Raw genomic sequence first — 26351 nt, 5'->3', positions numbered from 1 at the left:
ATTGTATCACCCGCCTCGACTTCACCGCGGTGGTGTGAGATCGTGCAACATTAGACCTCTGCGTCGGATATCTCAAGTAAACAAAGACCCAGTAAAACTGAGGATTGCCTTGATCAACGCAAGATCAGTGGTAAATAAGACTTTCTTATTGAATGATTTTTTTAACGAGAGCGGTTTGGATTTTATGTTTATTACTGAAACGTGGATCACGAGTGGAGAAATAAGTCCTTTTTCTGAACTTTTACCACAGAAATGTAAGTTCTACAATACTCCTCGTTCATCTGGCCGAGGAGGAGGGTTGGCCTCTATTTTTAAAGAGAAGTTTAACTGTAGACAAATAGTAACGGAGGAATATCAGTCGTTCGAACTGCAGCTAATGATATTGGACAGTGATAACCCAGTTTGAATTGGCAACATTTCAGTGGTTACAAGAGGTGGTAAGTAAATTAAAACCTACAGGCTCCGAAGGAGATATGGTCCCACCATGGTTTTTTAAAGAAAATATTGAAGTGATTGGGCCTGCTACCCTGCAAATTATAAACAAAAGTTTAGCTTCTGGGATATTTCCAAACATGTTAAAACAGGCATTTGTACAGCCTCTATTAAAGAAACCAAATCTGGACCCGACGGTTTTGGCTAATTTCAGACCGGTATCTCATCTTTCATTTTTATCTAAAATTTTGGAAAAAATTGTCTTTTATCAATTAAATAATTTTTTAGAATAACACAAGATTGGTGAAGTGTACCAGTCCGGTTTCAAGAAACATCACTCGACTGAGACAACTCTTATGAAAGTTTTTAATGATTTGTTGATGACTGTTGATGCTGGAAAATCTGCTGTGTTAGTTTTATTAGATTTAACCGCCGCTTTTGACACAATTGATCATTCAGTGATGATCTCACGTCTGGAGTAGTATGTGGGGGTTCAAGGAAATGTCCTGGAGTGGTTTAATCCTATCTGACTGATAGAAGTATGGTAGTGAAGATCGGGACATGCTCATCCAGATCAACACCAATCATGTGTGGAGTGCCGCAAGGTTCCATTCTTGCTCCTATTTTATTCTCGCTTTATATGATTCCTTTGGGAAATATCTTCAGGAAATATAATATTAAGTTTCACTGTTACGCTGATGATGTACAAGTGTACCTGCCACTGTCACATGAAAATGGTTTAGAACCTCTTATGGCATGTCTTTTAGATCTCAAAACATGGTTGACTGCGAATTTTTTACATCTAAATGAAATTAAGACTGAGATTTTAGTTTGCAGCTCGAGTGGTACAACTCAATTGGACTTCGGCCCTTTGTCACCTCATGTTAAAACATGTATTCGTAATCTAGGTGTAAATATTGACAGCTCTTTAAAACTAGATAAACACATAAATTCGGTTGTCAGGTCAAGTTTCTTTCATTTACGCAATTTAGCAAAGATGAAATCATGCTTGACGTTTAAAGGCCTTAAAAACCGCGATCCACGCTTTGATAACATCCAGACTTGACTATTGTAATGCCTCAGCAAAAACTTTTTGCTGACTTCCTGTTGTCGAATGCGCATGCGTCGCGTCTGAACGCGCTGTTGTCTTTGGAGCTCCATCGATTTGATTTATAATTCTTGATTTTACTCTTTAAACCTACTTACAACAAACATTTTCTACTTTTCCTCACTGAGAAGCACTACTGCTCAAACCTCATAGTTACAACGCGGACTGTTGAGCAGACGCGTCTCAAGCCTATTAGTGATCCAACGCTGGATACTCCTATAGGTTACGTCCGTGGATCACGGCTGAACGCGTCTTCTCAACACTCACTTACAAACATTTTTCGCCTATCGTGCGTCTACTCTACACCCGTACCACTAAAAAGACGGATTATATCTAAGACTTCAGTCATAAATTAGTATTAATATTGATAGCATCACTGGTAGCGTCGTTGCTAACTTACTGTCCATCTGTTAAAATGGCGAATATATCAGATGTAAGTAGTCTACCTTTTGGTGCAGGTGAGGACACATTTGAGCTGCACGCGGTGCAGTCTGAGCTGGAAGCTGTTGAGAAACAGATCCACGACCTTTTAGTGAGACAAGCCGAACTGATAGACCAGCGGTTAGCTCTTGAAACATCACGCGCCGATGCACACAAATCAGAGATTAATGTTACTAACCCGCTGATTCCGACCTCGTCTACTCCGTGCGTTACTCAGCATCGGTCCCGAGCGCCGAGGTCGCGATCAGCCATGGTCTCGTTCACTCCGGCTCCAACACGCCACAACGAAGCCTGGATATTTCCGCAGCTGAAGACGCGAGTCAGGTCTAGACCAAGACCCTCTCCGACCCTCCCGGTTTTCGAGTTATCCACACAAAACCGCTTCTCCCCTCTTCGCGAAACAGAACGCGATGCTGTGATCATCGGCGATTCCATCGTTCGGCACGTCCACGCTACATTAGGTAAAAGTAAGGTGCACAGTCACTGCTTTCCTGGTGCTCGTGTTTCTGAAATCGTTGCTCACGTACCCGAGATTCTGAACGGTGACGTGCGCGTCGGAACTGTGGTCTTGCACGCGGGAGTGAACGACATCAGGCTGCGCCAGACGGAAGTTCTGAAGAAAGACTTCAGGAATCTGATCGATACGGTACGCAGCACATCGCCTGATATAACGATCATTGTGTCAGGACCGCTTCCCACGTACCGTCTAGGACATGACAAGTTTAGTAGATTATTTGCGCTAAATGAATGGTTAACGTCATGGTGCAATGAGCAGAAACTGCTCTTTGTAAATAATTGGAATCTGTTTTGGGAGCGTCCTAGGCTTTTCCGTGCTGATGGCTTACACCCAAGCAGATTCGGAGCGGATCTTCTGTCGGATAACATCTCCAAAATGTTAAATACCTTTTGACTAGTAACCAAAAGTCCAAATCATAGTCTCTGCTGCACCAAATTAACTGATATAAATACTAGTGTAGAACATTGCATAGAAATTGTGTCTATTCCTCGTTTAGTGCGATCAAATAATAAATCTACTGCAGGATCTAGGAAAAATCTAATTGTTATTAAAACAGAAAATGTTGCTATTAGTAAACAATTTTTTTTTTTAAAGCTAGGTCTTTTAAACATTAGATCACTCACACCTAAGGCAGTTATTGTAAATGAAATAGTCACAGATAATAGCATCGATGTACTTTGCCTTACTGAAACCTGGCTTAAACCAAATGATTATTTCGGTCTAAATGAGTCTACTCCATCAGGATACTCCTATAAGCATGAGCCCCGTCTGATTGGTCGTGGCGGCGGTATTGCAACAATATATAGAGATTTTCTTAGTGTTACTCAGAAAACGGGTTATTAGTTTATTTCATTTGAAGTACTTGTACTAAATGTTACGCTCTTAGATGCTAGAAAAACATCCCTATTATCTTTAGCCTTGGCTACCGTATATAGACCGCCAGGGCCTTACGCTGATTTCCTAAAAGAATTTGCAGATTTTCTCTCAGACCTATTGGTCAATGTCAATAAAGCATTAATTGTTGGAGATTTTAACATACACGTAGATAATCAAAATGATGCGTTAGGGGCTGCGTTTATAGATTTATTAAACTCCTTTGGGGTTAAGCAAAACGTTACCGGACCAACTCATCGTTTTAATCATACACTCGATTTAATTATATCACATGGAACCGATCCAACCGATATAGATATCATTCCACAAAGTGATGATGTAACTGACCATTACATGGTAACTTGCATATTACGTACCCCTGTAATATATCATTCTGCGCCGCGTTATCGATTAGGCAGAACAATCCTTCCATCCACCATAGATGATTTTTCAAATTGCTTATCGGATCTGTCTCAGCTGCTCAGTGAACCCAAACAAACAGATGAACTAGAGGAACTAACCAGCACTATGAGCACCATTCTCTCTGGAAAATTGGATATTGTTGCACCTATTAGACTAAAAAAGGTCAGAGAGAAAATTAAAGCACCATGGTACAACAATACTACGCGTGTTCTAAAGAGAGAAACCCATAATTTAGAGCGTAAATGGAAACAAACTAATTTAGAGGTTTTTAGAATCGCTTGGAAAGACAGTACGTCACGTTATAAAAAGGCCCTAAAAGTAGCCAGGGCTGAGCACCTCCGCAAACTAATAGAAAATAACCAAAACAATCCTAGGTTTTTATTTAACACCGTGGCTAGACTAACAAATAAACAAGCGTCACCTGAACAAAATATTCCGTTACAGTTTAGTAGTAATGATTTCATGAATTTTTTCACTGAGAAAATAGAAAACATCAGAACCACAATTGTAAACGTTCAATCCTCAATCGCGCCTTATAACTCAGCCTCGATTATCACCCCGCAAGAACAATTACAGTGCTTTACAACTATAGAACAAATAGAGTTAAATAAACTTATCACTTCCTCTAAAACAACAACATGTTTATTAGATCCCATACCAACTAAACTACTGAAAGAAGTGTTACCTATAGTGGAAGAGCCTCTCCTCAATATTATTAACTCATCTTTATCTTTAGGTCATGTTCCAAGAACATTTAAACTGGCAGTTATAAAACCACTCATTAACCCTTTAAGTGTCACCCCCCTTTTTTTAAATATACATGAAAATGCACATTTCGACTTTAAATGGTTGTAATTAAAGAATGCTTTGGAGTATAGACGTAAAATTGGTCTTGTTTTAAAGAAGACATTTGGCAGATTTTTGTTGAAGTGAAATAAATTAAGAAAGTGAAACAAAAAAAAAGTTATATAAGTTTGTGTTTATGAAAATGTACAATTTAAAAAATTTAATTATTCATATTTTATATAAAATATATATTTTTAAAACCTGGCCGACTCTAAAACTGCTAGAAAATCAAAGCCAAAAATCTGAATAAGTTGTGTTTCAAATTTTAGGTTGATATCTCAAAAAATGAGCTTTCAGTGAGATTTTGTTTGGGCGCAGTACCAAACATTTTCACTAGGTGACAACCAGACTCCATTACTGCCCATATAAGGGCGCCTTCATTTCCATATGCGTTATTAAAAACATATTAATATATTTTTTTCTAAAATAATTGAATGGATGATATCTTTTGAACTCTTGGCATGAAAACAAACTGAGGTTTCATCCATTCTTTCATGATTTTTCATGTTCATTGCTATTTCAAAATAAAGGTCTGAACACGCCTTATAAATATGAAAATATTCTTGTTGCAAATTGATAAATTACAGCTCCTCTCTAATTTATTTTGGAAATCATTCACCAAATATGAAAACTAGAGTTTGTAAGCTTTCAAATGATATATAGTTTGTCAAGATTAGTTTATGTTTATTATAGGATATTACTGTTTTAAATATGTAATGATTTTGGGCCCACCGGTGGGCCGGTGACACTTAAGAGGTTAAGAAACCACAATTAGACCCAAATAACCTAGCAAATTATAGACCCATTTCAAATCTTCCTTTTATGTCTAAAATACTAGAAAAAGTTGTGTCTGCCCAACTAGGCTCTTTCTTACAAGAAAATGACATCTATGAAAAGTTTCAGTCTGGTTTCAGGCCGCACCATAGCACTGAAACTGCGCTTGTTAAAATCACAAATGATTTACTCTTAGCTTCTGACCAAGGCTGTATCTCAATACTAGTTTTACTTGATCTTAGTGCTGCGTTCGATACTATAGATCACACAATACTCTTAGATCGACTACAAAATTATACTGGTGTTCAAGGACAAGCATTAAGCTGGTTCAGATCATACCTATCTGACCAATACCATTTTGTCTATTTAAATGGAGAAAAATCTATCATAACTCCAGTAAACTATGGAGTGCCGCAAGGATCTGTGTTAGGCCCTCTATTATTCTCAATATATATGCTGCCACTTGGAAATATTATAAGGAAACATGGAATTAGTTTCCATTGTTATGCTGATGACACTCAAATATATATTTCATCACGGCCGGATGAAAACGCTAAATTATCCAAATTGACAGAGTGTGTTAAAGATATAAAAGATTGGATGACGCGCAATTTTCTTTTATTAAATCCAGACAGAGTAAGACAGAGGTAATACTTATCGGTTCAAAAAACCGCCCACAAAACCTCTCACAATGCAACTTTAACATAGTAGGATGTCCTGTTACTTTATCCTCTACAGTAAAAGACCTGGGTGTTATACTTGACTGCAACCTGTCTTTTGAAAATCATATTTCATATGTTACAAAAACAGCCTTTTTCCACCTTAGAAACATTGCTAAGCTACGTAATATGCTATCTGTTTCTGATGCAGAAAAGTTAGTTCATGCGTTCATGACCTCGAGACTAGATTACTGTAATGCTTTATTAGCTGGTTGTCCTGCATCCTCAATAAACAAGCTACAGTTAGTCCAAAATGCCGCCGCTAGAGTTCTTACTAGATCAAGAAAATTTGACCATATAACACCAATTTTATCATCACTACATTGGTTACCTATAAAGTTCCGTATTAATTACAAGGTATTGCTACTGACTTATAAAGCCCTAAACGGCTTAGCTCCAGTTTATTTAATGGATCTTCTATCGCCCTATAATCCATCGCGCTCTTTAAGATCACTAAATTCGAGGCTTTTGGTCATACCTAGGATATCCAGATCAACCAAAGGAGGGAGATCATTTTCACATTTAGCTCCAAAACTCTGGAATAGTCTTCAAGATACTGTTCGTTGCTCAGACTCGCTCTCCCAGTTTAAAACTAAATTAAAGACGCATCTCTTCAGCCAGGCATTTATATAATATTTTTAATCTTACAGTTAAATCCGGTCTCTAGTTCATAAACGCCAGAGGAGAACTGGCCCCCGACTGAGCCTGGGTTCTCCCAAGGTTTTTTTTTTCTCCATTAGGTCACCTGATGGAGTTTTTCGGTTCCTTGCCACTGTTGCCTTTGGCTTGCTCAGTTGGGGATACTTAAATTAATTAATCAATCAACAATACTATTGATCAGCATTACCAAACGTGGACGTTTTACACTAGAAACGAACACTGATGTACTATTTTATTTAATACTGTGAAGCTGCTTTGATACAATCTGTACTGTGAAAAGCGCTATAGAAATAAAGTTGACTTGACTTGACTTGACTTATATTCGGGAATTAGTCAGTCATCTATTTCTCGTTTACAAAAAGTTCAAAATTCAGCTGCTAGACTTTTAATTGGGATAAAAAAAAAAACGTGAACACATTACTCCTTTTTTGATCTCCTTGCACTGGCTTCCAGTTTATTTTAGGATTAATTTGAAACTTTTGTTACTGGTGTACAAATCCCTTCATGGACTGGCACCGGCCTATCTGTCAGATCTCTTAACTGAAAATCAGACTGGACGAAGTCTGAGATCAGAGAGTCAGAAATTACTCAAAATACCCAGGACACTCCGAAAGAAAAAAGGAGATCACGCTTTTGCTGTAGCGGCGCCTAAACTTTGGAATAGCTTGCCTATACATATTAGAGACGCCGATACGGTGCAGGTTTTTAAAGGACAACTTAAAACATATCTGTTTTCAATAGCTTTTAATCAGTGACTTTTTACTACATGTGTTGCCTATATGATGTTGTCTTTGTAGAGTAGATTTTCTCCTCTTTTTGTGCTATGTGATACAATGTAAAGCACTTTGCTCAACTTGTGTTGTTTTAACTGTGCTATATAAATAAAGTTGCTATTGCTATTGCTATTTCGAGTGCCTTGGAATTTCTAAGTTCTTAGAAAGAGGGTATAGTTTATAAGCTAGAGAAATCACTTTATGGTCTAAAACAATCCGGGGCGAAATTGGAATTGGGTTTTGCACAATTGTCTAACTGAGGATGGGTTCCCAGACAAAACCCAGTTGACCACTGTGTTTATGACAAAGAGTCAAAAGAAGAGAAGGTTATCATAATCATATGGGTCGATGACTTGATCATTGCAGCAAGCAATAAAGAGAGACTGATACTACAGCGTTTTAATATGCAAAACTGTAGGACCAGAGAAACACCCTGTGAGCAAAAGCTAGAGTATACTGAGGATGCAGTAAAGATGGAAGATGTTAGGGGGTACAGGGAGGCTGTGGGAAGTCTTATATACCTGACTATTTGCACCAGACCAGATTTAAGTTTTGTAGTGAGCAGGTTATCACAGTATTTTGCTGAGCCTACAGAGAAACAGTGGGTCACTGTGAAGCATGTACTTAGGTATCTCAAAGGCACAGCAGAGAAAGGGTTAAGTTTTAGGAGAAACGACAGTGAGAAGCTAGGTATACAGGCCTACAGTGATGCCGACTGGGCGGCTGATACCAGTGACAGACGCAGTACCACGTCATACTGTGTGAGCCTTAGTCAGAACAGCTCCCTGGTCTCGTGGAAGACTAGAAAGCAGTCTACTGTTGCGCTATCCACATTTGCGGCGGAATATATGGCACTGGCTTCAACCATACAGGAGTGTCTAAACCTAGAGCAGTTACTGGGGTATAGATAACTACAAGTACACACAAACTATAGTACATGAGGACAATCAGGGAACAATCACTCTCGCCAAAAACCCTGTAAACAGACAGAGATGTAAACATATCGACATAAAATACCACTTTATCAGGTCTACTGTGAATGAGGGAAGAGTGACTTTGATGTATTGTTCTACTGATAACATGATTGCTGATGTAATGGCCAAACCTGTAAATAAGTTGAAACTGAAGAGGTTTGCAGGTGCTCTTTTTGGAGATTGATATGTGTATGACAGGGGTCCACATTCATTCGTTTATTTTTTTGTTGTTGTTGTTTTCTTTTTTGCTTAGAGTATAGCAACCTGTGTACAAGTGGGGATGTTAAAATATGTTCATTATGTCCTCAGTTGTATATTATGTAATGCAATGCTGTACTGTTCTGTATTGTGTATATGTTTATGCCGCAGGGGGGCACTAAGGTGCAGGCTATAGAGGAAGCGTTTGTGTTATTATGTTTGTCCCAGTTGAGTTTCCGTAGTTAAAACTGAAAGCTGTCTGACCGTGAGACTGATGTTTCTGTAGCTTAAAAAATAAATATGCCAAGAACGGCTAAAGATGATTCATCTCTATCGTCCACTCTTTTCCTCTGAATGCAACCCTAGCTGCAACAATAGTGTAACATAACTCAACAGCCCTGTTCTCTGGTTCTCATAATCCTACATATCCCCCCTTCGATCGGTGATGTTCCAAGTGAGAGAGAGAGGCAGGCATACATTCAAACACAACACAACACTTCTTCACTTAGCTGAGCTCTGGTGCAAGATTTCGATTTTGGGACTGGGATATTGTGGGCCTATGGCGCGACTGGTTGGTAATTATGATGATGATTGTACTTTTTTTTCTTTTCTTTGCTACCCTAGTTTTCAGTGGTGTGATGCACGGGTAAGGGCGTAATCTCATTTACATTGGCCGAGTTCTCAGGTTAGGGTTCTGGCTCTGCTCGCTCTTGGTCCCTCCTGAAGATTCCACATTTGCTCATTGAGTCTTGTACCGCATTAACCCTTTTGTAGAGGAGGAAGGCCAGGGTAAATGTTACAATGTAGCTTACGACAGTAGAGGCATATAGAGCGGTGTCGGCGGCAGACCAGGACCGAATTATGGGGGAACTGAGTGGCGGAAGGCGAGCAATTGCCTCTAAGGGTGTGTTGATGGGGGTTAAATCAATCAGCTGAGTTCCCTCATTCTTGATCCTTTGTTCCAACTCAGGATCAAGAGAGGAGGAGTGCTGTTTGAAAAATTTCTGGCTGTTTACAGAGTATAATTCTCTACACTGGGCCTTTCAACGCGACTTTGGGTTGGGGCATTACCCCAATTGCGTGGCTAGACAGGATTGCGGGTTTTAATATCATCCTGATAACAGAGAGAAAAGAACAGATGGTTATCTTCTGAATCTTTTAATTCAGTCGGACCGTTTGGTTGGTATTTTTATCGGTTGCGAGAGTGCCATGACGGGTAGTTCATGGGACTCTGCAATACAGGTTTTGGGCACAATGGACGTAGTTAGTTTAGGTTTAGCCCTATACTAAGGTGTCTGTTGGTTTAAAATTGTTTAGGTGAGGAATGAAAAAGAATGGAGGAAATGAAGAAATTGAGCTTGTTTTGTTTTTGAATGTAATTTCATGGGGTCCTGTCAAGTGAGGCAGAAACTTCTTTGACAGGCGATGGGGAGTCGATTGTCGTGACTGCACAAAACTGTAGTACCACACTTTGTCTCCAATGTCAAGTTCTTTGATTTCTTTCTGGTCATAATAGGCTTTGCGTCCTTCTGCACTTTTCTGTAGTTGCTGTTGTGCAAAGGCAAATGCGGTTCTTAGGTGGTGATGCAACTCTTCCAGATATTGGTGGGTGGTATATGCCGTGATAAGCTTCATGTCACCTGACTGGTAGAGCAGGTTGAGAGGCAGTGTCATTTGCCGTCCCATCATCATCTCACAGGTGTGATAAAAGCTTGTCAGGCACTGACTCTAGAGGTTGGAAGGGGTCTCACCAACCCCTCGAGGACTATTGCTTATTCCCACCAGGGGATGATAACTTCTGCTGAAATTACAGTGCTGAAGCAATCTGGCAGTTAACCATCTGGGGTCTAAGGTGTTTTTGGGGTCCTTGAGATGTTCTGACATGCCCTGACATTTGTGCTTTTTTCAGTTGCTTATAAACATGTTAATGACAAAGGTGTAATTACACTCTATTCAGCACAAACAGGGCTACCATAATATGTGAGCAACATGTATGTACATGTTTGTATTTTTGAGAGAATAATGTTTATGCATGGTTATTGAAAAAACTAAAAACTAAAGTTTATGAAATAAGGCCATAAAACACATACTAAATATGTGTCCACAAGACTTCTGAATAATGCATTTTGTCGCCTAGAGTTTTTTCTTCAAAATGATCTGAAAATCATCCTGCCTAATCATTCACATAAAACAATACATTGATTTAAATTTTGCAAGACACTTTCTGTTTGGAAAGGCAATATGCGAGTGGGCGATCCAACACCATCATGCATATTGAGTGGTTCGCACCTGAGGAGACAATGGGGCCCGCATACATAATGAGCCATTCATTCAGGTGTGTCACTGAGCCACAAGAAAGAATGCAAGAGCAATATATATATATATATATATATATATATATGAAGAGTTCGGTTGCAAAACGCGATAAACGCCATTTTTTGACATTTGGATTTTATTATTGGAAATCACTGTTCAGATGTACCTTAATCTATGTGTGAATTGCTGCCATTAATAAGATTTAAAAATGTACATTTTAAGCCTACTACAAAATGTATTTTTTCACAAAACGCGATATCCGCCAGCCCAGTTTCTTTACAAAGTGCGATATAACGGTTAGGCTATAGAACGTTCAGGATGCTGCGCGAGCTCAGGATGTCAAGCGAGGAGAGAGTCACCGCCGGTGAAGTGCTCCGAGTTTGCTCAGTGATTTAAGATAATATCAAAACATAAAACATATATTTTTAAAAAGAGGATTCAATAGGCTAACTAAAAAACGTTTACCATTTAATTGTTTATACTGTAGGCGGCGAGCTGTCAGTCACGTAGGCTACGTCACTGATCAACAGCTGTCTGTCACCGGGTCGCACACCGGACGCGCAGCTCAGCGCCGCGCCGCGCAGCGCCACGTCTTTTAAATTCGAACACATTATTCTCTATGAGAGTACACACACCGCCGGCGCCTTTCGGCGTCTGTCCGCGGCGCCCAGCAACGGCTCAGGACCGTGTTCAAAATCCTGCCGCGCCACAGCGCCATTTACATAGTTTTATATTAAATTTACATTTATGTGTCTCAAATCGTAGTTAATGTATATACGGACTTAACCCCGTGCTGCAATATACATTTAGTTTTAAATTTATTTACAGAAATCAGAAAATTGCTGATGCTAACGGATTTTCAGGTGAGAGTTGTCCTAGACGTGGCGCGGCGCGGCGCTGAGCTGCGCGTCCGGTGTTGCGACCCACTTCAGAGTCAAGCTAACGTTATGGATCTGATCATACAGGTTTGGTTTTCAGCAGCGGTGTGGAAGGAGCCTCCACTCTTTCTGTAACAAGCTACAAGTCGTTTATCTAACTAACTTAATCTTTCTTATCTAAATTGTAACTAATCACAAATAGTCCGAAGCTGTTTAAGGATGGTTGAAACGATAAACATCCTGCAGTTTGTCTGCTCTGACAGCTCAGCTAGCCAGGCAGCGCAACGGTGTTTTTATTTTTTTTTTATTTTTTTTTAATGCCCACTGTCCCTATGTGAAGCACAAGCACACAGACGTCCGTACGTTGTTATCCGACCTTTTCATTCAGGGACTGCCCTGGATACTGGCACATGCCATAGTCACATTATGTTTATTATGGCATTATGTTTTTGAATATTATTTACGATTAATTGATAAATTATTGTTAATTTTCCCACTGATGATCCAAAAGATTTCTTCAATGGTATTACAGTAGTAGAATATAGCCTATGGTGGATATATAGCGTTCTGCAAAAAAAAAAAAAAAAAAAAAAACAACAACAAAAAAAAAAAAGTTATGTTGTGTATGTTCTGGCCAAAACTAACTCAGAATCTTATTATTATTAATCAATCTTTGTATATACTATTCCATATATTTATGATGTATTTTTTTTAAACCAATTTAAGATGTTTGACAATGGTTGCATTTTGGCATGGTTTTTGACTTATTTATGAACTATTTATGGACATAAAATTAAATAAAAAATATCGTGGATTTGAAGAATATTGTGTCCCTGGCCTTCACTGAGCTCAAGTAATAGTTTAATGTACAAAAAAATGTGAATGAACTTGACTGTTGATGTCTTAAATAATAATGTCAAATAACCAACATTTCTCAAAATGGATATATCTTGTTTTGCAACGAAACTCTTCATATATATATATATTCTACCAAATTGGTTCACAGTTGGAAGCATCTCAATTTTTTTTTTTTTTTTCACAAATTGTGCTTGCAAATTGTATAATATCCAAGGAAAACATGTCTAGTAATTGTGCAGTTAATTCTCATACTGTATTTTCAGTTTTGGAATATGTATCCTCTCCCCAAATTTGTCACTAATAAAACTCAATAAAAATTATTTAAAGAAAAGGCTTATATTTACCTTTTAATAGTTTGTTTACATCTACCTTGTAAATATATTTTTTTATTAAAAAGGTTACAATTACAACAACAATTCAAGTGTAATCTTTCTTTGTAAGAACTAAAGTATACATTTTATTATACATATTTCAAAGTTAAGGATTCATTACTTGAATATAGCCTAGGCTACATTGGAACAAACACATAATAACATATTATTTGATGACTTTATTTTTGACAAAACATACTATATTTAACATTTGAGCAAAAATTGGCAAACAAAAGCTTATTTGAGGTGGCAGATATTTTACAGTAAAAATGTATAATCTATCCAAAACTAGTCGACGAAATGTTGTCTTTCATATACACAGAAACACGATTCAAATTTAAACCGTCTTTTTGCGAGCTTTGGTAAACAGCGTGCATCTCTGCCGTTCATTCATTCACACACAGAAACGCGATTCACTTGAGAATGAAAAAAACTTACTACAGTATTCCTCAGCTCAGCTGCATCCGTTGCTCCTCGAAATTCCAGAACTTCTGAGGTACATTTTCCATTATTATTATTACGATAGTATTATTCCTCACAGCGCTGCGAGACGGTGTAAACAAGTACAATGATCTGATTAAACTTGATGTGTTTTCTCGAGCTGATATGGGGGCATTCACAGTTTGCATGGATTGCCTCAGTCATTTGCGTTTGAATAGCGCGCGCTCTCCGTGGGCGGGGTCACATTAAAAATAATGAGCTGAGATGAGAACGACTGACATCTCTCTCTTTTCATACATATTACATAAACTGAGAATATTTTTTTTTTTATATAAATTACTTCATTCAAAAGAAGAGGATTCATGCTTCATGCCTGTGTGTCTGTATGCCTGTTTGACTGAGTATTCACTGAGTTATGGTTCATTTTCGGACGCGTTTCAGAATTGACTTCACTGACAGAGAGTAGGCAGAATTCGCATCATGTTTATTTTTCTTTATTTGGAAAAAAGCACAACACTTTGTTTTTATTGTGAGTATACACGAAAATAATACACACTTGACAGGATCGATTGATGTATGAAACTTGTTTGTAAAATCAAAGTCAACAGAGTATTTTGAGTCTCCTTTGAACTGATAAGAAAAAAAGCGAGTAAATCACGCCGGCGCGATTGCCGACCCCAGGGGGTTAACTGGGTCTGCATGGAGGGCAGTACACCACCTTTCAAAGACACCCCATTTAGTGGCATAGATTCTTCTCGTGGAGGGATTCCTAGCACTGAGAGTGGTCTTTATGACATCTGGGTAATTCAGAGAGAAGCAGAGGGGACATTGTGCTGTCCCATGATAGGCAAATAGGACACCTCTGCTTCATAAAATCTCTCCCAAATCTGCTACTAAGGGTGTAAATCGCCCTAAGGGACAGGAACTTAAAGCAGAACATGCACCTAAAGCAGAACCTGCTGCGCTAGCCTGTGCAGACGACGTGAACACAGTCCGTCTGGCGATTAATGTAGGTGACTTCCATAGTGTTGTCCACCCGCAATAGGACATGGTAGCCTCTTTACTGGTGGAGGAATGCTTCAGGGCCAGAAATACAATTGATGTGCCAATCAAGTTGATGACCTCACCAGATTCCCCGGGCTGGATTGCCACCTAAGACCACTCCCCAGCCCATATGGGTAGCGTCTGTTGTTAGCATCTTATGATGACAACTACCACCTAGAGTGGGACCCAAGGTGAGGAACCGGGGTCTGAGCCACATAGAAAGGGATCGAAGCCGCAGCACGTAACCCTTACCATAAACACAACACACTTCCTGTGTTGTGGCAGGATTTCTATGTGAAAGTATGCGTCCTTGAGATCAATTGTGACAAAACAATTGTGATGTTGTATTTGCGACACAATCATCTTGATAGTTAGCATCTTGAACCAGAAAGTACCAACTATAGTAGCCTGACTCTTTCTCTGGGAGGGGAAAATGTTCTATGGCCCCTTTGCACAGGAGAGATTGCAGTTTTTGTAACAGCAAATGCACCTGCTCTGATTTTACGGTGGCCATGCTATTGAAATGCGGAGAGCAATGCAATGAAATTTGAGTGCCCCCAACTAAGCAAGCCAGAGGCGGCAGTGGCAAGGTACATAAACTCCAACAGCAGAATGGAGAAATTTTTTTTTGGGAGAAACCAGGCTCAGTTCTCCTATGGCCATTTTTCTTTTTAAAGTTCAAAAATAACTTTTTTTAACTGTCTTTAGAACCCAAGGAGCGATAACCGGCAGTGGCTTTCATGCTGCCAAGTTCTCTGAAAAGGGTACCAATTCCGATACTTCCTATTGGGGGGATGGTAAATGTGTCACAGTGTCTGGTTTGTGTTCCCTGGTTACCACTAGATGTCCTCCTTCCCCCACGGTGTCTGTCACATTAGGAACTGCATTCCCCACAATCCTTGTCTGCTCTCATCACTGTTCATTGCACCCAGCTGTTCCCCATCATGATCGTTAGTTTCTGTGTTTAAATACCCTGCCTGTTTAGTGTCTGTCACGGAGTCCTTGTATTGTGTCATCCGCATCGCAGAGTCTGTCTTGGTTTGTTTATTTGTTTGTTTCTTGTTTTGGACTGATTTACTTGGATTATGACCCTTTACCTGTTTGTGGATATGCTTACGGATTACCCTAAATAAAGCTGCTATTGGAATTCACCTTTTCATGTGCGCGTCGTGACAGAAGGACTCCGTCAAAATGAAGAAATCCAGCAGCACAGGTATTCGTACCTTTCATCGTTTCACCTGGAACGAGAAGGAGAGAGTAGGGAATTTATTTTCCTTACGCCAGCAGGGCCGGATGGTGGAAGAATTGAGGGTGATTTTTTGTACTCTTTCCAGTGGGATGGGATATAATGACACGGCAATTAAAGACATTTTTAATAATTGCCTGGATGATCCCTTGCTGGCCTGGAAAATGAGGGGACTGGAGATCTTGGACTTTGACAGGTTTGTCAAATACCTTCATTTCCGCAGCATGAGGGATATATCCGTTGGATTTAGATTTTCAGAAAGAGTGCCCAACTCGATGCCACTGGTTCCGTCCAGCACAGAGCCTGTTCTGGTGGTCCCGAGTCCGGTGGTCCCAGTTCCGGTGGTCCCAGTTCCGGTGGCCCAGAAACGGAGGAGGAGAAGGAAGACTTCCTCTATGCCTGTTCCGGTGGTTCCTGTTCCGGTGGTCCCGAGTCCGGTGGTCCCGAGTCTGGTGGTCCCAGTTCCGGTGGTCCTGAGTCCGGTGGTCCCAGTTCCGGTGGTCCCGAGTCCAGTGGTCCCGAGTCCGGTGGTCCCGAGTCCGGTGGTCCCAGTTCCGGTGGTCCCAGAACTCCCCATCATCAGTCCTGCCATGGCCAGGAAGGCCATGTTCCTCTTCTATGCAGTGGCGGTACTGCATGCGTGGAGGAGACACAGCACGTCTGCCGATCCAGTGTCTGCGGACAAGATGGATGCCACAGAGACTGTTCATGTCACGTCTGCCGAGCCTGTGTCTTTGGACAAGAGGGCCGCCGCCGAGCCTGTGTCTTCGGACAATATGGCCGCCGCCGAGCCTGTTCACGTCACACCTGCCGAGCCTGTTCACGTCACGCCTGCCGAGCCTGTGTCTTCGGACAAGATGGCCCAGCCCGAGACTGTTCATGTCACGTCTGCCCAGCCAGAGACTGTTCACGTCACGTCTGCCCAGCCAGAGACTGTTCACGTCACGTCTGCCCAGCCAGAGACTGTTCACGTCACGTCTGCCCAGCCAGAGACTGTTCACGTCACGTCTGCCCAGCCAGAGACTGTTCACGCCATGTATGCGCCGCCTGAGCCCTCAGTGACCGCGACACTGGCCATTATGGCCACAGCCATGTGATGTGTGTGGGCTGCGCACACACTTGAGCCGGTGTCAGTTCCTGAGCCGGTGGTGTCTGTTCCAGTTCCCGAGCCGGTGGTGTCTGTTCCAGTTCCCGAGCCGGTGGTGTCTGTTCCAGTTCCCGAGCCGGTGGTGTCTGTTCCAGTTCCTGAGCCGGTGGTGTCTGTTCCTGAGCCGGTGGTGTCTGTTCCTGTTCCTGAGCCTGTGGTGTCTGTACCTGTTCCTGAGCCGGTGGTGTCTGTTCCAGTTCCTGAGCCGGTGGTGTCTGTTCCAGTTCCTGAGCCGGTGGTGTCTGTTCCTGTTCCTGAGCCGGTGGTGTCTGTTCCAGTTCCTGAGCCGGTGGTGTCTGTTCCAGTTCCTGAGCCGGTGGTGTCTGTTCCAGTTCCTGAGCCGGTGTCTGTTCCTCCGCCCTGGCCGCCCGAGGGGTCGTCTCCGTCCTGCCCGAGGGAGGGTCTCCGCCCTGGCCGCCCGAAGGAAAGTCTCCGCCCTGGTCGCCCGAGGGAGAGTCTCCGCCCTGGCCGCCCGATGGACTGTCGTTTCAGCCCTGGCCGCTTGCACGTCCTACTCCGCCCTGGCCGCCCGATGGGTCATCTGCTTCACCCTGGTCGCCCGATGGACTGCTGTCTCCGCCCTGGCCGCCAGATGATCTGTCACCCCTTGTCCCCGTTTCCCTCCATGGACCTGGCCCCCCATCCCTCCCCCTGATCCTCCACCAGTCCACCTCCCGCCTGGACTCTTGTGTTTTCTGTCACGTCTTGGAGCGTCTGGTAGCCGCTCCGTAGAGGGGGGGTTATGTCACAGTGTCTGGTTTGTGTTCCCTGGTTACCACTAGATGTCCTCCTTCCCCCACAGTGTCTGTCACATTAGGAACTGCATTCCCCACAATCCTTGTCTGCTCTCATCACTGTTCATTGCACCCAGCTGTTCCCCATCATGATCGTTAGTTTCTGTGTTTAAATACCCTGCCTGATTAGTGTCTGTCACGGAGTCCTTGTATTGTGTCACCCGCATCTCAGAGTCTGTCTTGGTTTGTTTATTTGTTTGTTTCTTGTTTTGGACTGATTTACTTGGATTATGACCCTTTACCTGTTTGTGGATATGATTACGGATTACCCTAAATAAAGCTGCTATTGGAATTCACCTTTCCATGTGCGCGTCGTTCTGTGTCCTGGTTGAAAACAGGAAGTGACAGAACATTCAAAAGAGGTGGCAGGGATGTTACAGTGGTTTTGTGAGGGTACCGGGAAGGAGCTAGTTGATGTATTTTTACACACCCCATCCCAAAAGGGGCCACCCCCACAGACCTGGTGCAAAGCAATCAGAACATCTTCTTCTTAGAAGGTAGTACTGGTGTCAGGTCTTTTCTGAGGCTGCTGAGCCTTACTCTGCTTTTGAGCCTTTCTTTTAGCAGGTCAGCCTGGTACGCCTGCCATAGTGTGCAGAGCAGCACCAGCCCGACTGGCTGACTGAAACACCTTCTCCACCAGCGTGGATGTTATTCTGCATGGCTTGGTGGGGAGCGCTGACATTTTAAGTGATGATGAGCTCCCAGGGAAGAGAAAGCCTGTGAGTGCCTCTTCAGACTGGGGCATCATCGTATAACCACATGCCCTTGTGTAACTGGTCTGTTGTCTGTGTTGTGTTTTGTGCGTTGTGAAGAACAGGACAGCATTCAGCAGTTTCACTTTTTTTTTATTCCTTGATATAAAACAAATTAAAGCAGCCTCTTAGAGTGAGAGTCCCCTTGTTTTATCTCTCCAGTGCATCACCAATCCAAAGAGCGAAGATATATCACATTAAACAAGAAAATACATGTAACAGAAAATATACCTGATATAAAACAAATTTAAGCAGCCTCTTAGTGTGAGAGTTGCCCTTGTTTTATCTATAAAACAAATGTGAAGTACACTTGTCACATGTGCTCTCATTTCCACATATATATATATATATATATATATAATATAATATTATATAGATAAATTCGATTAAAAATATAGACATACAAGCAAAACTTAAAATTAAGATTAGAAAATATTATCAGGAGCCTAAAATAACCTCACCTCTCCAGTGCATCACCAATGCAAAGAGGAAAACCAAAGAAGTTAACTTGTCAAGTAGGCTAACTTTAAGCGTTTAGGCACTGCATGAGTGACCACCTCGAGTGGTTCCCCCTGCGCTTTATCATCACGGGAGGAATGTTTGGAGGCGGTGACACAAAATCAATCTCGCCAGAAACAAGAGATGCACTGTCCTCTGCCCGAACTGAAGAGGCGCCGGGCATGCTTCGTAGTCAGGCAAGAGGACATCCTGATCTGGAGAGAGAGAGCGAGCGATAAGGACAGATCCGTCTCTCACTCCTCAGCCAGATCGACTCGCGAGCGCAAAGCACTTCAATGGTGAACAGTTCACAGTGCTCACAATCGCTGTGCTCCAATGCAAAAGCAGCATGCTCTTCCCCCAAACACACAAAGCAAAACTGGTGTGTCTTCAGGCATGAGCCGTGAACACAGAAACACACACCGTTTTCCTTGAGTGACGCTCATTTTCCTCTTTTCGCTGTAGACACAAATAGACAGCCCACTGCAAGGTAGAAACTAACTCCTGACAATAGAGTGACAGAAACAGTGTAGCACACACACGAACAGTCACTGAAAACAAAAAAAAACCTTAAGAGCTCACCTGTTGCACATATATTTGTAGCCTCTGATAAGCGCATGTTCCAGTAATGTCATCGTCAGTTTCACAAGTTCACACTTACAAATAATCAGATAAAGTAGCATGCGTATTTGGCGGGCTGTGCGAGTGGAGAGCTACAAGCTCAGAATTTGGCCCGAACCCAGAGTAACCAGGTGAGTGTGGAGACGGGGTGGTGGAGGGATGCTGAAAACTGTCAAGGAACATAGGTGGGTCGACTGTGTATATAGGCCTCCACTCATGCTGATTGGGTAGACATGTTAATTACTGATTGCTGACTGCTGGTTGGAATGACGTGATGATTGGGTAGATCATTTGATTGTGTTCCTCCCGAACTTTGTTAATAAAACATCATTTCAAGTTCAAGGCCAATTTCAGTTACACTCATTATTTACAGCCGGTCACACACAAAGTTTTCCCATGGCGCTCAGCGCAGCATTGAGAGTAGTTTTTGATAGGGAACGCAAAGTTTCTTGGTGAATGCAAAAATTTTGCGAGAGAACGTGAAAGCAAAGATATATGTACTTTTTCTCACATCTCATATATTTTTTCCATCACCATGACTTTTTAGTGGCTCCTTAGTAAAATATCAGGTTGGAGTCATTGTAAACATTTTAATTTTTTTCTTGGCTTTTTGCTTTGTCATACTTGACTAATAATTTCTGCATGTCAGCAGGATCACAAGGAGCTCAAAACAGACACTGAGAGTTCCTGTCTGGTTGTGCTAATATTGTGTTAGTTTCATAATGTTTCAGCTGTTTAGACACTTTGATGTGTAAAAAAAAAAAAGAATACTTAAAACAGTTAAAATTGTCATCATTTACAATTTACATTTACCTCATATTCTTCTAAACCTATTATATTTTCTGACAGATGTAGATCAAAAACAGATGTTTTGAAGAATGTTAATTCCTTTCCATACAGTGACCAGGGACAAAACCAACATAAAAGCATCATAAAAGTAGTCCATATGATTACATACCATAGTTTTTCTTCTACTCTGCCAATGGAGAGCCAATGGAGTTTAGCATTGTTTAATGCCAAACCTGGTGCACTGGACAATTTATGCACTATGTTTGAATCTGCAACTGCAGAAATAAGATGTTGAAGCTTTATTATCCCATTTTTTTATACACATTATAACACATTGAATGCTAATCAATCTCCCACAAAAGAAAGAAAACATCTGAACAATGAAGATCATGGAATTTAAATATTTGTGTGAACGATTCTTTTAAATTCATTTTGAACATCACAATTCAGCAGCTTTTAAATACATGTGAGTCTGTTTGTGTTTGTTTTCTTTTTCTGTTGTAGACTGAGCCGGAGATTATTGAAGAGACTGACGTCGACCGTCTAGCAGCCCGCCATTATTTTGGCTGTGGTCGACAAATCAAAGGTCAATCTGAGACATCAACGCTGAGCTCTCAGCCTTCCATAGATGAGGTTCGTCAGCAGATGCATCTCCTGCTAGAGGAAGCCTTTAGCCTAGCTTCAGCTGGCCACTCCACCTCCAGTCACCACCACTATCACTCCCACCATCAACATCAGTCGCTGGGTCTCTATGACCTGGGTCCAGTCATCCCATACTCAGAGGTGGTGACCAGTGCGCCAGTCACCAAGAGTCAAGGGCAGGGAGGCCTGCAGTGGGTGCCAGCCTATAAACCAGACCCTTACCAGTGCAGTCTGGCCAAACAGGTACAGTTGTACAGTCTGTCACTAAAGCCATTATAAACACTTATTAGTCTTATTCGTGTTAAAGTCAACATGGAATCAAAATTGACCTTATTTACTTGCATACAACTTGCTTAAATAAGATTATGGAAGTAAAATGGCTTGATTTACACTACTGGTCAAAAGTTTGGAATAATTACTATTGTTTAATGTTTTTTTTAATTAAAGAAATCTATTATCTCTCTTTCTTTTTTTATTGCTGATTAATCAGTTAACATTTTCTCGTTTTGATATCAGAAGTAGTGAAGTAATTGTGCCGATTAACAGTGTTATTACAAAGCCTTTTTGTGTGCATGTGTAAAATCAAGCAATGTCTGAAATTGAATTTATTATCATTCAAATGTCGTAAAGATTTGTGTATATATGTACAGATGGATCAACAAAAAGCTTCCTTGTTAAAAACTTCGGTAACACTTTCTTTGAAGCCTGTATTTATATTGGTATTCTTAATGCATTATAATACATGCATAATGCCTTAAAAGGAACTTTATAATGTGTTGTATCATCTGATAATTAATCATAACAATAGTTACAATGCATTATAATACTTATTTATTTGTGGTTATAACTTTTAAGAGTACAATGCATTACAACACCAGATGAAGCCTGCATTTATATCGCATAATAAGGGAATTCTTAATGCATTATAATGCACACATAATGCCTTATAAACAACCTTATAATGAGTTTATCATTTCATTATAAACAACAGTAATAATACCTACCTACTTATTAGAATTGGTAAAGCCTTGTAATTTTACAATTTTTATGAATAGAACATGATTTGCATTTTGAATGTATTGTTTTATTTGTACTTTTCCACAAAACTTTGATTTTACTTTAAGGGAAATGTCTTATAACCAATTCATGATATCTTATGGCTGTTTAAAAGAATACTTAGCTTTTGTAACTTTACTTAAAGCAGACAAAGACCACTTATTAATATTAAGACCATATTATAAAGCTTTTTAGATGTTTAAAAGACTTTAGACTTTATTTGTCCCCATAGGGCAATTGGTTTTGCAGCAAGATAAACACAGGACAATCACAGATGCACAAATACAAGACAAAAACACATAAGAAATACTTAATGTAACAGGCCCTTGTTAAAGTAACATCTGACAATTCATAGTATAGCAACATTTCCATAACCATCCCCATTTCGGCAACAACATCATCAAAAACAACAATACTATACATATTATAATAATAATAACCCCATCACTATTTAATAGTTATAGTCTGTCTACTCCTCCGGGCTGAATTCATAAACAAGATGGCTCTCGGGACGAATGAATGCTTATATCTGTTATTCTTCACTGGAGGTAATCTGTACCGAGACCCGGAAGGCAATATCTGGAACTCAGAATGAAGGGGGTGGGAGCTATCAGAGATAACTGCGTTGGCCTTCCTAACTACCTGTCTATCATACAGGAGAGAAAGGCTACTCTGCTGAACACCTATAATTTTACTACTGACCTTCACTATATTGGAGAGGGCAGTTTTTTTTTTAAAAGAAGGCTTTGTCTTTTACTTTCCTTAAAAGAAGGCTTTGTTTTTGTCACTATACTTTAAGCAGTACAATACCACTCATAAGATGTAGTATGATATTGTGCATTTCTTAAGTAGACAGTGTCAAGATATGAGACTTGGGAAAGTAAAAGATATGAAACTATGGGATATATAATCCATTATAACTGTGTGGATAAAATCATGCTGATTGTGTGTTATAAATCATCATACTCTTAATAGTTATAACCACAAATAGGTAAGTTTTATTACTGTTGTTACCATTATTCATGAGATGACACAACACATTATAAGGTTGTTCATAAGGCATTAAAAATGAAAATTAGCCCATGAAGTCATCCTAGGTGAATGTGACATTCTTCTTTCAGTTGAATACAATCAGAGTTATATTAAAACATTTCCTGGATCTTCCCAGCTTTATAATGGCAGTGAATGGCTTTATATTTTTTGAAGCCCATCAAAGTGCATACATCCATGATATACCTGCTCCACACGGCTCCAGGGGGTTAACACTAGAAGTCCCAGAGATTTGTAACCCTCCTTTAGCCAAGTGGATGCTAACTGGCTAGTCTTTTGGCTATCATTAGCATCAATTCATGTGTAAATGTGGTCATTACCTGAGCAATCTGCAGGGGGGTTGGGGGGTGTGTGTGAATGGTTGCTGGTGGCTTGTTTGTATGTGTGGGGGAGGGAGGGCTGTTAAAAGCAGAGAACTTGATTGACCATGTCTCACATTGGCATGTAAGGTCTTGCCCAGGTGTAAACAGGTATGAATTAGCACATCTAATTGCATGCAGCTTGCTCTCAAATGAGAGGTAATTCCTTTTGTGCTGAGGTGGATAAAATCTCACTGCACATAGCCTACTACTTCAGTGCCCTCAAGAATTCTGTGGTGTACGAACCTCCTCTCCAAGAAAAGAAAATGCAGAGAAGACTCACCACTCGGCAGGCCTTGGAAATTATCCTGAGTGAAGTAAACCCTTGTGACTCAGATGGAGAAGACATAGAACTACAGCCGGATTCGGACTCAGAGCTGTCTGATCTGTCTTCAGGTTAAGTTTCATTTCATATTATTTCCTATTTCATTTCAAACCAGTAAGTGGAAAACACCAAAAAAGCAGAGTGGAGTGACATAAATATTTACTCTGCCTTTTTTGTATTGTCCACTTTTTTGTTTGTACTACTTAGCAGACATTCACTGCCATCTGAAGTGCAAAACATTATTAGTTGTTTCTTTGCTTTAGTTGTATCTTTTTATTTAGGAAGATATTTCAGACATTATTTCGATACAGAGAAGGTGATACTGGAATTATTATTAGTATCTATGCATGCATTTGTGATATCATTTGACTTTTCCATTGCTCACAATTTGAATTTGTTCACACTGCAGATGAGGAGACTGCTCCTCAACCAAAAAAGAGAGCCCGTTTGGGGACTGACCTGACAGAGACAGCGAAAGATGGCACAGTGTGGCGTGAAGAACAGGTGGGGATGCGTCTCCCTTTCACCCCAATCAAAGCGTACGCTGCAGATGGAGAGCCAACGGCTAAGGCCAGGAAAAGTATCTCGAGTCGCCTTCAGAGCTTCCTGTGTTTCATCACTCTTGACATGCTTCATAGCATTCAAGAATGGACTATTCAACATGCACAGGAAACGGAGCATGTTCATTGGTTCATGGCCCTCCCTGAACTAATGGCATTTATTGCAACTGTCATCTTGCGGGGGCTTACCAAGGTTCCATCACTACGTGACTGCTGGTCAGCAAACCTGGGAAACCCACATATCATTGGAACAATGCCGCGAAACCGCTTCCAAGACATCATGCGACACCTACGCTTTGATGACAGGTCCACCCGGAGGGATCGAGCAAAGACTGATAAGTTTGCTGCAATTTCCAGTGTGTGGGGATCATTTGTCAACAATTGCATCACGTCCTACAACCCTGGTCTACATATCACCGTTGATGAACAGCTTTTCCCATCAAAGACTCGCTGCTGTTTCCTGCAGTATATTGCAACTAAACCTGACAAGTTTGGGATCAAGTTTTGGGTGGCTTGCGACCTAAAATCCAAGTACATTTGTAATGTCCTCCCATATCTTGGCAAGGACCCTAGTCGTCCCAGTGGAGAGAGACTGTCTGAAAATGTAGTGATGAGGCTGATGGAACCATTCCTAGACAAGGGCAGAAATGTTACCACGGACAATTTCTTCACATCGCTGTCACTTGCGCATAAACTTCTTAGCCGGAAAACCACCATCCTCGGCACAGTCAACAAGATTCGCCGGGAAATCCCTCAATCCGCTAGACACACAGATCGCAATGAATTCACCACTCAGGTATGTTGCAGGTCTTTTGTGGTTCTATGTTTGTGTTTCTAATTTTTAGAATCAACACCGCCAAGTGTGTCATTGTGTGTAAAAGTGCAATGAAAATAACAATTTATCTTATTTATTAGGTGTTTTCAACCACTGCTGCTACGCTGACGGCGTATGCGCCCAAACGGAAGAAGACCGTCTACATTCTTAGCAGCATGCACAGCGTGATTCAGACTGATAATACCACCAAAAGGAAGCCAAACACTGTCACCCTTTACAACACCACAAAGTGCGGCGTGGATGTGATGGACCAGATGGTGCGGGAGTACACTGTCCGCACAGGGACACGGCGCTGGCCAGTTGCCGTGTTCTATAACATGATTGACATGGCAGCACTGAATGCACATGTGCTGTATCAAGCATGCACCGGAAGGCAGGAAAGACGGGTGGACTTCCTGGTGGAGCTTGCAAGAGAGTTGGCTAACTCTCATATGTGTGCGAAGAAGGCAAGAAAAGAACAATTGCTTCGGACACAACCCTCCACACCTAGCCCTGGAAAAAGAGCCATGTGTCAAGTCAAACACCAATGCAAGAACAATCATGCCACTGTGCGATGTGTTCGCTGCTACAGATACACATGTGGTAAATGCAGACGGGAGATACCATGGCAGTGCCAGGATTGTGAGTGATTGCTGGAATGTACTCACTCACTTTTTAATAATATTTGTAAATATGTGTACAAATGGTTGGTTTCTATTTTATTTTGTACTGTTTTTATCAATAAATCTCAGCAACAAAGGAAAAAAAAACATGTGTGTTGATTTCTCCCTAAGATGGCAAAGTGAAACACAAGTTTCCTTGAAGTGGCTCAGCATGGCCCCACATTATTTACATAACAAAAGCAACCGTTCACAGGTGATTAAGGATATTAGCCTAAAGCCTTCCAGCCCATCGGCTGTCCTGCGGGTTTTATAGGTAGAAAAGCCAAATGGCTGCTCTCTGGGACTTCTAGTGTTAATAAAGGCCTTCTGAAGTGAAGCGATGCGTTTGTGTAAGAAAAATATCCGTATTTAAAACTTTAATAACTA

General features: G+C 41.0%; 2 protein-coding genes across 3 annotated transcripts in view; both read left to right on the top strand.

Moving 5' to 3' along the window:
• The window catches only part of kiaa1549lb (KIAA1549-like b), a 235947-nt gene that overhangs the window by 168971 nt on the left and 40625 nt on the right, over nucleotides 1–26351 (top strand). For both annotated transcript variants that reach the window (XM_079874251.1, XM_079874250.1), the window contains one exon: nucleotides 21001–21381. In XM_079874251.1, coding sequence (XP_079730377.1) covers nucleotides 21001–21381 — 381 coding nt within the window. The remainder of the gene's footprint in view (nucleotides 1–21000; nucleotides 21382–26351) is intronic.
• LOC307160538 (piggyBac transposable element-derived protein 4-like) lies at nucleotides 23756–25952 on the top strand (the record flags this gene model as incomplete). The annotated part of the gene is made up of 3 exons (XM_079874697.1): nucleotides 23756–23999; nucleotides 24338–25284; nucleotides 25404–25952. 3 exons carry the CDS (start codon nucleotides 23756–23758, stop codon nucleotides 25950–25952), a joined length of 1740 nt encoding a protein of 579 aa, XP_079730823.1.

This window comes from Squalius cephalus, assembly GCF_949319135.1.
Source record: "Squalius cephalus genome assembly, chromosome: 6".
Taxonomy (NCBI): Eukaryota; Metazoa; Chordata; class Actinopteri; order Cypriniformes; family Leuciscidae; genus Squalius; species Squalius cephalus.
Note: the sequence above shows the minus strand (reverse complement) of the source record. Positions and strands in the feature narration are given on the sequence as shown.